Source organism: Oncorhynchus mykiss, chromosome 14 (assembly GCF_013265735.2).
Source record: "Oncorhynchus mykiss isolate Arlee chromosome 14, USDA_OmykA_1.1, whole genome shotgun sequence".
NCBI classification, from domain to species: Eukaryota; Metazoa; Chordata; class Actinopteri; order Salmoniformes; family Salmonidae; genus Oncorhynchus; species Oncorhynchus mykiss.
Window position 1 is genome coordinate 22,747,130 of NC_048578.1, and position 12,945 is coordinate 22,760,074.

General features: G+C 41.4%; 1 protein-coding gene across 4 annotated transcripts in view; it reads right to left on the bottom strand.

The window, feature by feature from the left end:
* Nucleotides 1–1,757: 1,757 nt before the first annotated feature.
* The window catches only part of LOC110488997 (differentially expressed in FDCP 6), a 38,083-nt gene continuing 26,895 nt past the window's right edge, over nucleotides 1,758–12,945 (bottom strand). For all 4 annotated transcript variants that reach the window (XM_036943157.1, XM_036943156.1, XM_036943158.1 and 1 more), the window contains 4 exons: nucleotides 4,114–4,328; nucleotides 3,596–3,847; nucleotides 3,300–3,406; nucleotides 1,758–3,064 (listed from right to left, as the gene is read on the bottom strand). In XM_036943157.1, coding sequence (XP_036799052.1) covers nucleotides 2,829–3,064; nucleotides 3,300–3,406; nucleotides 3,596–3,847; nucleotides 4,114–4,328 — 810 coding nt within the window. In that variant the 3' untranslated portion in view covers nucleotides 1,758–2,828. The remainder of the gene's footprint in view (nucleotides 3,065–3,299; nucleotides 3,407–3,595; nucleotides 3,848–4,113; nucleotides 4,329–12,945) is intronic.

The following is a 12,945-nucleotide window of genomic DNA, read 5'->3' on the forward strand; positions in this document are numbered from 1 at the left end:
GTGAGTCACATGGCTGTGGCTTGCTATATAAAGCAGGCAGACAGGCATCAAGGCATTCAGTTACTGTTTGATTGAATCTTAGAATGGGCAAAACTAATGACCTAACCAACTTAAGTATGGCATCCTCATCATCATCGGTGCCATGCGCGCCGGTTCCAGTATATCAGAAACGTCCGGCTTCCTGGTCTTTTCATGCAAGACAGTGTCTATGGTTTACCGAGAATTCTGCGATAAACAAAATCCATCCAGTCAGCGGCAGTCCTGTGGGCGAAAACAACTAGTTGATGAGGTCAAAGGAGAATGGCAAGAATTGTGCAATCTAACAGGCGGGCCACAAACAGGCAAAACAGCGCAATACAATAGTTGTGTGCAGAACGGCATCTCGGAACACACAACTCGCCGGTCCTTGTCACGGATGGGCTATTGCGGCTCCAGTGGCACGCGATCACCAACACTGGACAATTGAGTGGAAAAACACTTGGAAGCACCTTGGAAGAATGTTCTATGGACATAACTTTTGGGACATGGGTCCCATTATGTGTGGCAAAAACCAAACACTGTATTCTACAGTGAGAACCTCATACCAAAGGTCAAGCATGGTTGTGGTAGTGTGATGGTTTGGGGATGCTTTGGTGCCTCAGGACCTGAACAACTTGCCTTAATAGAAGGAACCATGAATTCTGCTCTGTATCAGATAATTTTACAGGAGAATGTCAGGCCATCCATCTGTGAGCTGAAGCGCAGCTGTGTCATGCAGCAAAACAGTGATCCAAAACACACAATCAAGTCTACATGAAAATGGTCAAAAAGCAACAAATTTGACGTTTTGGAATGGCCAAGTCAAAGACCAGACCTAATCCCAATTTAGATGTTGTGGCAGGACTTGAAACAAGCAGTTCATGCTTGAATAGCCACAACTGTCACTGAGTTAAAGCAATTATGCATGGAAGAATGGGCCAAAATACCTCCACAGCGACACAAGAGACTGATCAACAACTACAGGAAGCATTTGGTTGCAGTCATTGCAGCTAAAGGTGGCACAACCGGTTTTTGAGTGTAAGGGGGCAATTACTTTTTCACACAGGGGCATTAGGTGTTGCATAACTTTGTTTATGAAATAAATTAAATATGTAATTGTTGTTTTATTTGTTCATTCAGATTTATTTTATCTAATATTATGTTTTGGTTGAAGATCTGCACTATTGGGTTCAAAGCTCAGCTGTAGTTTCACGTTAATCATACATATTGCATTACATCATGTGTGGTTGGTTAGATGTAATTAACAAACATTTCATATAATACTTTCCATTACAGTATGCAGTATAATTGCACTTTTGTTCTAGTCTTTGCATGCATCTCTTTTACATCTAATTACCAGTGTCTTAATATCCAACCATTGCTCCATGTGTCCCTTCTCCCTGGTGAGTAACATATTTATTTTTGGGGGGTTTTGATACCAACTGCCCTAGCATAAGGTAACCTGTCATCAGCATCTGACGCCAAGGAGCATTCTTCAGAGACGAGGCCTACCTCAAACAATTCAATAAAATTCTAGATTGCATTTTGTCTCTGTCATTCAGTTAAGCCTGTACTCGATTGAAGTAGGCTTGACATTTTTATTTCTTCCAAAAGGTGCCAGTGATATGGCAAATAGGAGACTGGACACTGGACAGCCTTGACGAGATCACCGTTTGATGGAAAACTGAGGAGCACTGGTCACACATTGCTGTGGAATTTTACACAGGGACATTCGAAGTAAATCTTAAATGAATCAATGTTTATTTGTCAGCACGCTGGAGAGGTTCCAACAACCTTAATGCACCATTGTGAACGTCGGTCAGAAGCTCTGCCTGGGCAGTCCCAGCAGTTGTCTTATATACGGCTATACAAAGACAAGTTACATTTGCATGATTTAGCATCATTTATAAATTATTAGTGTTTTGTTTCATTCACATGACCGACCAATACTGGTTCATAACATGTGACTGACCAATACCTCACGAGGCTTCTTCTCTCTAAGCTGAGACGTCTTTCATTCTCAAAACAAGGTCTGGACGTACTGCTAAATTGCAGTTACTGATAGTGAGGGTTCGTTCAGTCAGTCACTTGCATGAACACAGAAATTGGTTTATAGAACAGCACATGAATAGAACACAGAAATGAGTTATAAGAAAGGCAAATGTATCACATTTCCATCACACTCTCAAGACCATTAAAGAGGGGTTACTATACAGTGTCTTCAACATAGTCATACACAAATCCCATATGTTCCATAGTTTACCAGAGGTAGAACCAACTGAGACAGTCAAAGGCCATCTCTGCATCAATTGACAGGACTGCACAGCAGGATGGTATATCAGGTGTAATTTGTATTATACGTAGGAGACGTCTCCAATTGTCTGACGCCAATCGATATTTGACAAACCAGGATGAACTAGTTTTTGCTAAATAGTTTCAAGGTGTTTGGCTAGAACCTTGGCGTACAATTTCATGTCAATATTGATGAGGGAGAGAGGCCTATGACTTGAACAGAGAGTCGGGTCTTTACCTTTTTTATGTAACAGATAGAAAACCAAGTCCCTCATGAAGAAACATAAGTAATCATTCACCATTCTCCAGCATGTGACATTCGGGCTTACAAAGACCCTACATTGGTCATCAATATACAGCTGATGTCTACATGCTCTTATGTTTTTCCTTTACAAACATAATTAAATGCATGATCTAAATTCTGTGTAAATGACTATAGGATGCAGGGAGAGAGAATGTTCCCTCTTTGTCAGGGGCTTTGATGTGTCTGTGGTCCGAGCATGTTTCCTCTCGATTTCTCACCTTGTTGTCCTCCGACTGACTATTCTTTGTATCTCTCTAAACTCCTCTGTGTTTGTGTCCTGGTGCCTGTTTTCTTTGGCCCATGACTTTAGCCTCGTATGCTGGTTCTGGTCAATGATGCCAATGTTCAGATACTCACTGAACACATTCATGAACCCAGCTTTGTAGTAGCAGTTCGTCCCATTTTCTGAAAAGTCTTGATGTTTTCCAAGGGACGAGCGGTTTATGAGGCCTAGGTGTAGGGTAAACATGTACAATAAACTGGTAAGTCCTCTGAATAAAAATACTCATCCAAATGTATGCAGTTACATAGAATTAAAGAGCACTGGAGTAGAGAATGGATGTTGAATAAGAGAGTGAATAGAGCAGTGGGGAATGGATTAAGCAGTGGGGAATGCATGGAGCAACATGGAATAAACAGAGCAGTAGGGAATGGACAGCAGTAGACAAGCTTGTGATGTCGATACCTGCATGATCCCTAAGCTTCTGGGAGGACACAGGATTGGCCATAATCATGGCCTGCTTCAGCATCTTCTCAGCATTCCCACTTACGAGTGTGTCAGCCAGCAGTGCCCTGTTGGGAAATGGGGCAAAGAAAGGGACCAGGGATGGGTGGGCAACATTCTATAAGACTTTAAGGTTAAAAAGGGACATATTCTTATTCATGCTTTCATGAATAAATCCACTGTACTCTGAAACAGATTCACTTGCACGCCCAGTGCAGATGTACATGCACGCAAACATCTCACACCTGCTGACTCACCTGCACTGTTTGGCCTCCGTGCAATTGCCAGTTGTCAAGGCAGTGCGGTGATGTTGGTAGAGAACCTGCATGACAAGGTGGCATCTTCCATTTGGGTCCGATTTAATACTTGTTACTAGAGCATAAAGATGCGGATTCTTACTCTTGAGTTTTTCCAAGTCACGGTGTACTAGTGCCTTCCTTAATGTGTCCTTTGGTATGATGTGGTCGGCTTCCACAGTGTACCTTCCAGACAATATGGTGTTTCTTACAGTTTTGAGGAAAAAGAAAAAGAAAGTGCATGAGACATATCAGGGGCCATATGTACAGTATCAAGCAGCTAAGAGTCTTCGAAACAGTCTTGAATATTTAAACATTACCTTTATTGATATTTTGAAGACATTTCCTGAGTGTAGAAATAATACATTTCTAAATTAATTTTCATATGATTAGAGAACTCATTTCTTTTACAATTGTATTCTGAGTGTCTCTAAATCATCTATGCAATCGGTATCCAAATGAAGATGAAACTACTTTACTCTTTGTATGTGGCAACATAACCAAGGTCGTAATGCTGGGCAATGATATAGTCGGTTTCCGTCATAGGTGCGATGGCATCCCTGTAGTCCTGGCTGATAATCTTCTTTTCTGGCCTTGCCCCTCCCAATATGGAATATTTTCCAGGATCCATAACATTATCATAGCGCTTCTGGAGTTTTACTAACTCACAGTAGGTTGGGAGGTTTTCCTGAACCTGTTTGAGGAAATAACTGAAGTCAGTAAGCATAAATAGTGTCACAATATCAATTTCTCTACTCCCAAAGGTTGTGCTCCCTATTCTTGCGCTGGGCGATATAAGGTTCTCGATAACATTTTCCCCTATAACGATGCTAAACTTTTGATAGAATATTTTTATTTTGTAGTGGCCGTTTTCCTCTTCCTAGGCTTCAACATCATATATCATTTCTGAGGAGTTTGGTCTGGAGGCAGAACACATGGAAAGCCAGAGAGAAAGAGAAGTTGGTCCTCACACACACACACAGCGAGGGGAGAAGCAATCTTTTCCCTGTTTGCCTATCTGTTGGTAACATGCCTGTTGTATATTCATTCACTTTACGTTATGGATAATAAAGTTGTGATAATAAAGTGACTGAACAAAGCAAAAAATAAAAATAGCCAGATCGCACAAGCTAGCTTTTCAGTTAACTTTTCCTTATTTCTAGTGAACATTGGCACCAGTTTGTCATCAGAACTGTCCAACATTTTAACAAAACATTTTGAAAGTTGCCAGATTTTCCTCTACTATTGATTTGAAACTGCTATAGCTCTAGTGATGACATTGATTGATTGTTTTGACAGAATCCGATTCTCAATAATTTGCTTAAATCTGTCTCTTACACTTCTGGCTTTATTATTCATATAATCTAGGACCATGCCTTTGAAAAAACGATTGGCTGTTTCAGAAATGTATTGTGTTTTCTGGCTTTATACAAAAATAATTGTTTGATAAGCCTTAATTATTAGTTGTAAAGTTGTGCCAACTACACAGCCTGTCTTGCTCGGAGATCTTGGGTCTATTGATTTAATTGACTTTCTAGGAGGGTCTCTTTTTTGAATTCCATGCATACTAAATAACAGATACAGATAGTGGCCTCCACAGTAGGTGAACCCAGAGCCATGTATGTAGAGAGTTGGGCCAATGCGGTTTCTGCATTATGATGCTTTTACATCACACTTCACCATTCTATGGCAGCCATGTTAGTTCCCTATTAACATTACATGGTGAATAATTAAACAATGATATGTAACTAAATGTCTAGAATTAAAACAATATTAAAAATTCCAAAAGTTGGCCGAACTAATTATAAGGCTCTGGGCACACTCCTACTGTCCATCATGCCCATTTTCTGATAGAGACATTTTGGTTTGGTCTGTTTCATGTTCGGAAAATAAATAAGTATATATTTTTAAACCACAATGAACCCTCTGGTTTCTTCAGGCTTCAGTCCTAAGCAGAAAGTGACCTTCAGACTTTATATAGAGCATTATTTTATGTGTATAACATAATTACAGTGTAAAACTTTTCGCTGGAGTTACAGTATTGTACTGGCACCACGATTGCCAGACAGTTACTGTATTTTGCCTATACTGTACCATAAAACAAGCAAAGAGATACTGTAAAACACAAACCAATACAGTTCTGTATTTTTACTGTATTACCTACATTACTTCTACAGCAATAGCATCTTAATGTTTACAGTAAATTACATGTTACAGTAGGTATAAACCTTTGCAAATAACATGCTGACCACACCCCTCACATCACTTGCGCGAGCGTTGCAAAATAAATGTAAACATACATGTTATTCAATTATTGCACCCACACTGCTCACGCGCGCCAACAAGGGCTAACACTGTACCCAAACCGGCTGCGCACGTGCACCATCGTGCGTAAATTGATTTTGTCCCCCCCACACCAAACGAAATCACGACACGCAGATTAAAATATCAAAACAAACTATGAACTAATTATATTAATTTGGGGACAGGTCGAAAAGCATTAAACATTTAAGGCAATTTAGCTAGCTTGCAGTTGCTAGCTAATTTGTCCTGGGACATAAACAACGTTTATATCCCAGGACATTTTACCTGAAATGCACAAGGTCCTCTACTCCAACAATTAATCCACACAAAACGGTCAAATGAATCCTTTCTAGTCATCTCTCCTCCTTCCAGGCTTTTTCTTCTTTGGACTTCATAGTTACCACGACAACCGACCGAACTCAGTTCATCTTTCAATCACTCACGTGGGTATAATCAATGAGGAGATGGCATGTGGGTATCTGCTTCTATAAACCAATGAGGAGATGGGAGAGGCAGGACTTGCACTGCGATCAGCGTCACAAATAGAACTGACTTCTATTTTAGCCCTTGGCAACGAAGATGCTCGTTGGCACGCACGAGCAGTGTGGGTGCAATAATTGAATAACGTGTATGTTTACATTTATTTTGTAACGCTCACACACACGACGCAAGGAGTGTGGTCAGCATGTAAAATAGAAGTCATTTCTATTTGTGACGCTGATCGTGGTCCTGCCTCTTCCATATCCTCATTGGTTTATAGAAGCAGATACCCACGTGCCACCTCCATGGGTTATACCCACGTGGGTGATTGAAAGATGAAAGGGGTTTGGTCGGTCGTCGTGGTAACTATGACAATCGACAGTCCAAAGAAGAAAAAGCCTGGAAGGAGGAGAGATGACTAGAAACGATTCGGTTGACCGTTTTATGTGTGGATTAATTGTCGGAGTAGAGGACCTTGTGCATTTCAGGTAAAATAACAACTCAACATTTATATCCCAGGACAAATTAGCTAGCAACAGCAAACTAGCTAGCTAAATTGCCATAAATGTTTTATGCTTTTCGACCTGTCCCCACACGTTACATTCTACAGTAATATTGTAGTGTGGGTTGTAATGGAGGATAGAGTGACTCAAAAAGTTTTACTTAAGCCAATAATTATATCAAGGGTCATTCATCTTAAAATAATGTTTAAAAAAGGCCTGGTCCCATACATTTTACTACACTTATCACTGATGGTACTTGAACCAATAACCCTGCCAAAAGTGATGGAGCGTACAGCAGAGAACCAATATTGATAACACCAGAACAACAGTACGGTAGGTACAATGGTTAATAAGATTCAGCAACATGAACACAGGAATTACCCACAATCCACTTTTCCTTCTATACCACTAGCTATGGCTATGCCATTGACAATACACACATGGCTATTTTTTATTCAATTTTTTTATTTCACCTTTATTTAACCAGGTAGGCCAGTTGAGAACAAGTTCTCATTTAGAACTGCGACCTGGCCAAGATAAAGCAAAGCGACACAAACAACAATAGAGTTACACATGGAATAAACAAACGTACAGTCAATAACACAATCGAAAAAGTCTATATACAGTGTGTGCAAATGGCATAAGGCGGTAAGGCAATAAACAGGCCATTGTAGTGAATTAGCAAATTAAGACTGGAGTGATAGATGTGATAGATGTGCAGATGATGATGTGCAAGTAGAAATACTGGTGTGCAAAAGAGAAAAAAAAGTTGGGGATGGGGATGAGGTAGGTAGTTGGATGGGCTATTTACAGACGGGCTGTGTACAGCTGCAGCGATCGTTAAGCTGCTCAGATAGCGGATGTCAAGGATCGGTAGGATAGTCAGTTTTGAGGGTATGTTCAGCAGCATGAGTGAAGGAGGCTTTGTTGCGAAATAGGAAGCCGATTCTAGATTTCATTTTGAATTGAAGATGCTTAATGCGAGTCTGGAAGGAGAGTTTACAGTCTAACCAGACACCTAGGTATTTGTAGTTGTCCACATATTCCAAGTCAGAACCGTCCAGAGTAGTGATGCTAGTCGGGTGGGCGGGTGCGGGCAGCAATCGGTTGAAGAGCATGCATTTAGTTTTACTAGCATTTAAGAGCAGTTGGAGGCCATGGAATAAGTGTTGTATGGCATTGAAGCTCGTCTGTTTGTTAACACTGTGTCCAAAGAAGGGCCACAAGTATACAGAATGGTGTCGTCTGTATAGAGGTGGATCAGAGAATCACCAGCAGTAAGAGCGACATCATTGATATATACAGAGAAAAGAGTCGGCCCGAGAATTGAACCCTGTGGCACCCCCATAGAGACTGCCAGAGGTCTGGACAACAGTCTCTCCGATTTGACACACTGAAGTCTATCTGAGAAGTAGTTGGTGAACCAGGCGAGGCAGTCATTTGAGAAACCAAGGCTGTTGAGTCTGCCGATTAGAATACGGTGATTGACAGAGTCGAAAGCCTTGGCCAGGTCGATGAAGACGGCTGCACAGTACTGTCTTTTATTGATGGCGGTTATGATATCGCTTAGTACCTTGAGCGTGGCTGAGATGCACCCGTGACCAGCTCGGAAACCTGATTGCACAGCGGTGATGGTACGGTGGGATTCGAAATGGTCAGGTGATGTGTTTGTTAACTTGGCTTTCAAAGACTTTTGAAATAACTCTATGCTAGAGGATTGTGGGTAATTGTAATTCCTGTGTTCATGTATCTTAATTTACCGTTATACCTACCAGGATGTTGTTCGGGGGTTATCAATGTTGGTTCCACTGCTGTATGGTCTAGCCAGATTGTTGGTTCAACACACACTACAGTCTGTGTTAGGTTGCTCTCTGACAGCCTGACTGATATCAGGTAGTTTTGAAAATTACAGTAAATATATAAAGTTACACTACCTTATTGTATTACCTGAGTCATTTTACAGTTAGTCTGTACTATAGTACATTACTGTATACTATTCACAATATGTCAGAATTTGCCCACAATGCAATTCAGTCTATTGTACTGTAAAAAAATATATATATATATTTTACTTCACTATATATATTACAGCCAAGTTTGACAGTTTGTAGTTATCGACCAATGTTATAAAAATATATCATAACATTTTTGGCAATATTGCCCAGCCCTACCTTATACCCGCTCTACCACCCTCTCTCACTGGTGTATCTAACCTAGTTATTTTCAGATTATCTAATCTTTCCCTTTTGGAGCTTTGTCAACTGTGTGTGTTTTCTATACCTGTTTGCTCCTCTCCCTGTACGTTTTACAGATGCTCCCCACCCATTGGCAGCAACTCTTCTAATTTAGTGTACCCTGCGCACACAACCCATGTGGAATTCCTAGTCTCAGGCGGCTTTTGGAACTGCCGATCTGTGGTCAAGAACGGCAAGTTCATCTCAGACTATGCTTCCCTTTAGTTGCTTGACTTTTTGGCCCTGACAGAGACATGGATCACTCCAGAGGACACTGCTACTGAAGCTGCTCTCTCTTTATCTGACTATGTGTTCTCTCAAAGTCCGAGAGAATTTGATTGTCGAGGTGGTGGCACGGGGCTACTCATTTCTACTAAGTGGAGATTCTCTGTTCTCCCTCCCTCACTCAGCCATCCTGTTCTTCTCCATAGCTGAGTGATTAGCTGAGTTTACAGAACAGGCCTGCTGGCTGCTGAGCAAAAATTTTGGAAAACAAAACTTCCTGAGAACCTATCATCCTTTCACTACCTCCTCTCTATCTTCTCTTCTTTTGTATCTGCTGCTAAAGCCACTTTCTATCACTCTAAATTTCAAGCTTCTGCCTCTAAACCTAAGAAACAATTTTCCACCTTCTCCTCCTTAATCCTCCACCCCTTCCCATTCCTCTCTGTGGACAACTTTGTCAACCACTTTGAAAAGAAGGTTGACAACATCTGCTCCTCATTCACTCAGCCTATTGAGTGCACTAATCCCACTCACACAGAACCCCAAAAGAGGGTTCTACATGGACCACAAAGGGGTTTCCTATGGGGACAGCCGACGCACCCTTTTTTCTAAGATTGTATTGGTGTCCTCCAGGGCTCAGTTCTAAGCCCTCTCCTCTTCTCTCTATACACCAAGTCACTCGGCTTCGTCATATCCTCACATGGTGTCTCCTATCATTGCAATTCAGATGACATTCAACTAATTCTCTCCTTCCCCCTTCTGACACCCAGGTGGTGACACACCTCTGCGTGCCTGGCAGATATCTCAGCTTGTCAGCCCACCACCTCGAGCTCAACCTCGACAAAATGGATCTGCTCTTTCTCCCGATGAAGGCATGCCCGCTCCAAGACCTCTCCATCACGGTTGACAACTCCACAGTGTCCCCTTCCCAGAGTGTAAATAACCTTGGATTGACCCTGGACAACACCCTGTCAATCTCTGCAAACACCCGCTCCTGCAGGTTTATGAGCTACAACATCTGTTGAGTACGACTCTACCTCACACAGTAAGCGGTGCAGGTCCTAATTCAGGCACTTATCATCTGCAACTCACTGATGGCTGGGCTCCCACTTGTGCTATCAAACCCCTGGTGGTTTTTCAGAATGCTGCAGCCCACCTGGTGTTCAACCTTCCCAAGTTCTGCTATGTCACCCTGCTCCTCCGCACACTAACACTCACACCTGACCCCCCCCCCCCCCCCCCCCATAATAGTACAGACATTGCTGATAGCTTCTTTACTGAGGAAAACCTTTACTTACTATGACTGAGATATGTGGTTGTCCCACTTAGTGTATTTATCTTAAGATGGCTAACGGTACGTCACTCTGGATAAGAGCATCTGCTATATTATTAAAATGTAAAATGTCTAGCATCTCAGCTGAAGAATGCACAATTGAGTTTACAGATTTGGGTTGGTATGTACAGTACCAGTCAAAATTTGTACACACCTACTCATTCAAGGGTTTTACCTTATTTGTACTGTTTTCTACATTGTAGAATAATAGTGAATACATCAAAACTATGAAATAACACATATGGAATCATGTAATAACCAAAAAAAGTGTTAAACAAATCAAAATATATTTTATTTTGAGATTCTTCAAGTAGCCACCCTTTGCCTTGATGACAACTTTGTACGCTGTTGGCATTCTCTCAACCAGCATCATGAAGTAGTCACCTGGAATGCATTTCAATTAATGGGTGTGCCTTGTTAAATGTTCATTTGTGGAATTTCTTTCCTTCTTAATGCGTTTGAGCCAATCAGTGTTATGACAAGGTTAGCCCTATTTGGTAAAAGACCAAGTCCATATTATGGCAAGAACAGCTCAAATAAGCAAAGAGAAACGACAGTCCATCATTACTTTAAGACACGAAGGTAAGTTAATGCAGAAAATTAAGAACTCTGAAAGTTTCTTCAAGTGCAATCGCATAAACCATCAAGCACTATAATGAAACTGACTCTCATGAGGAACGCCACAGGAAAGGAAGACCCAGAGTTACCTCTGCTACTGAGGATACGTTCATTCAAGTTACCAGCCTCAGAAATTGCAGCCCAAATAAATGTTTCACAGAGTTCAATAATAGACACATCTCAACATAAACTGTTCAGAGGAGACTACGTGAATCAGGCCTTCATGGTCAAAATGCTGCAAAGAAACCACCACCAGACACAAATAATAATAAGAGACTTGCTTGGGCCAAGAAACACACGCATAGGACATTAGACCAGAAGAAATCTGTCCTTCTATCTGATGAGTCCAAAATGTAGATTTTTCTTCATGAGACACAGAGTAGGTGAACGGATAATCTCCGCATGTGTGGTTCCCAATGTGAAATATGGCGGAGGTGTGATGGTGCTTTGCTGGTCAACACCAGCATGGCTACCACAGAATTCTGCAGCGATACGTCAACCCAACTGGGACATTTGTTTTTCAACAGGACAATGACCCAATACACCTCCAGGCTGTGTAAGGTCTATTTGACCAAGATGGAGAGTGATAGAACGCTGCATCAGATGAACTGGCCTCCACAATCACCCGACCTCAACCCAATTGAGATGGTTTGGGATGATTTGGACCGCAGAGGGAAAGAAAAGCAGCCAACAAGTGCTCAGCATATGTGGGAATTCCTTCAAAACTGTTGGAAAAACATCCGAAGTGAAGCTGGTTGAGAAAATGCCAAGTGTGCAAAGCTGTCATCAAGGCAAAGGCTGGCTACTTTGAACATTTTTAAATATATATACAGTTGAAGTTGGAAGTTTACATACACCTTAACCATATACATTTAAACTCAGTTTTACACAATTCCTGACATTTAATCTTAGTAAAAATTCCCTGTCTTAGGTCAGTTAGGATCACCACTATTTTCAGAATGTGAAATGTCAGAATAATAGTAGCGAGAAGGATTTATTTCATATTTTCTTTCTTTCATCACATTCCCAGTGTGTCAGAAGTTTGCATACACTCAATTAGTATTTGGTAGCATTGCCTTTTGTTTAACTTGGGTTAAACGTTTTGTGTAGCCTTCCACAAGCTTCCCACAATAAGTTGGGATGATTTTTGGCCCATTCCTCCTGACAGAGCTGATATAACTGAGTCAGGTTGTAGGCCTCCTTGCTCGCACACGATTTTTCAGTTCTGCCCACACATTTTCTATAGGATTGAGGTCAGGGCTTTGTGATGGCCACTCCAATACCTTGACTTTGTTGTCCTTAAGCCATTTTGCCACAACTTTGGAAGTATGCTTGGGGTCATTGTCCATTTGGAAGACCCATTTGCGACCAAGCTTTAACTTCCTGACTGATGTCTTGAGATTTTGCTTCAATATAGCCACATAATGTTCCTGTCTCATGATGCCATCTATTTTGTGAAGTACACCAGTCCCTCCTGCAGCAAAGCACCCCCACAACATGATGCTGCCACCCCCGTGCTTCAGGGTTGGGATGGTGTTCTTCGGCTTGCAAGCCTCCCCTTTTTCCTCCAAACATAACGATGGTTATTATGGCCAAACAGTTCTATTTTTGTTT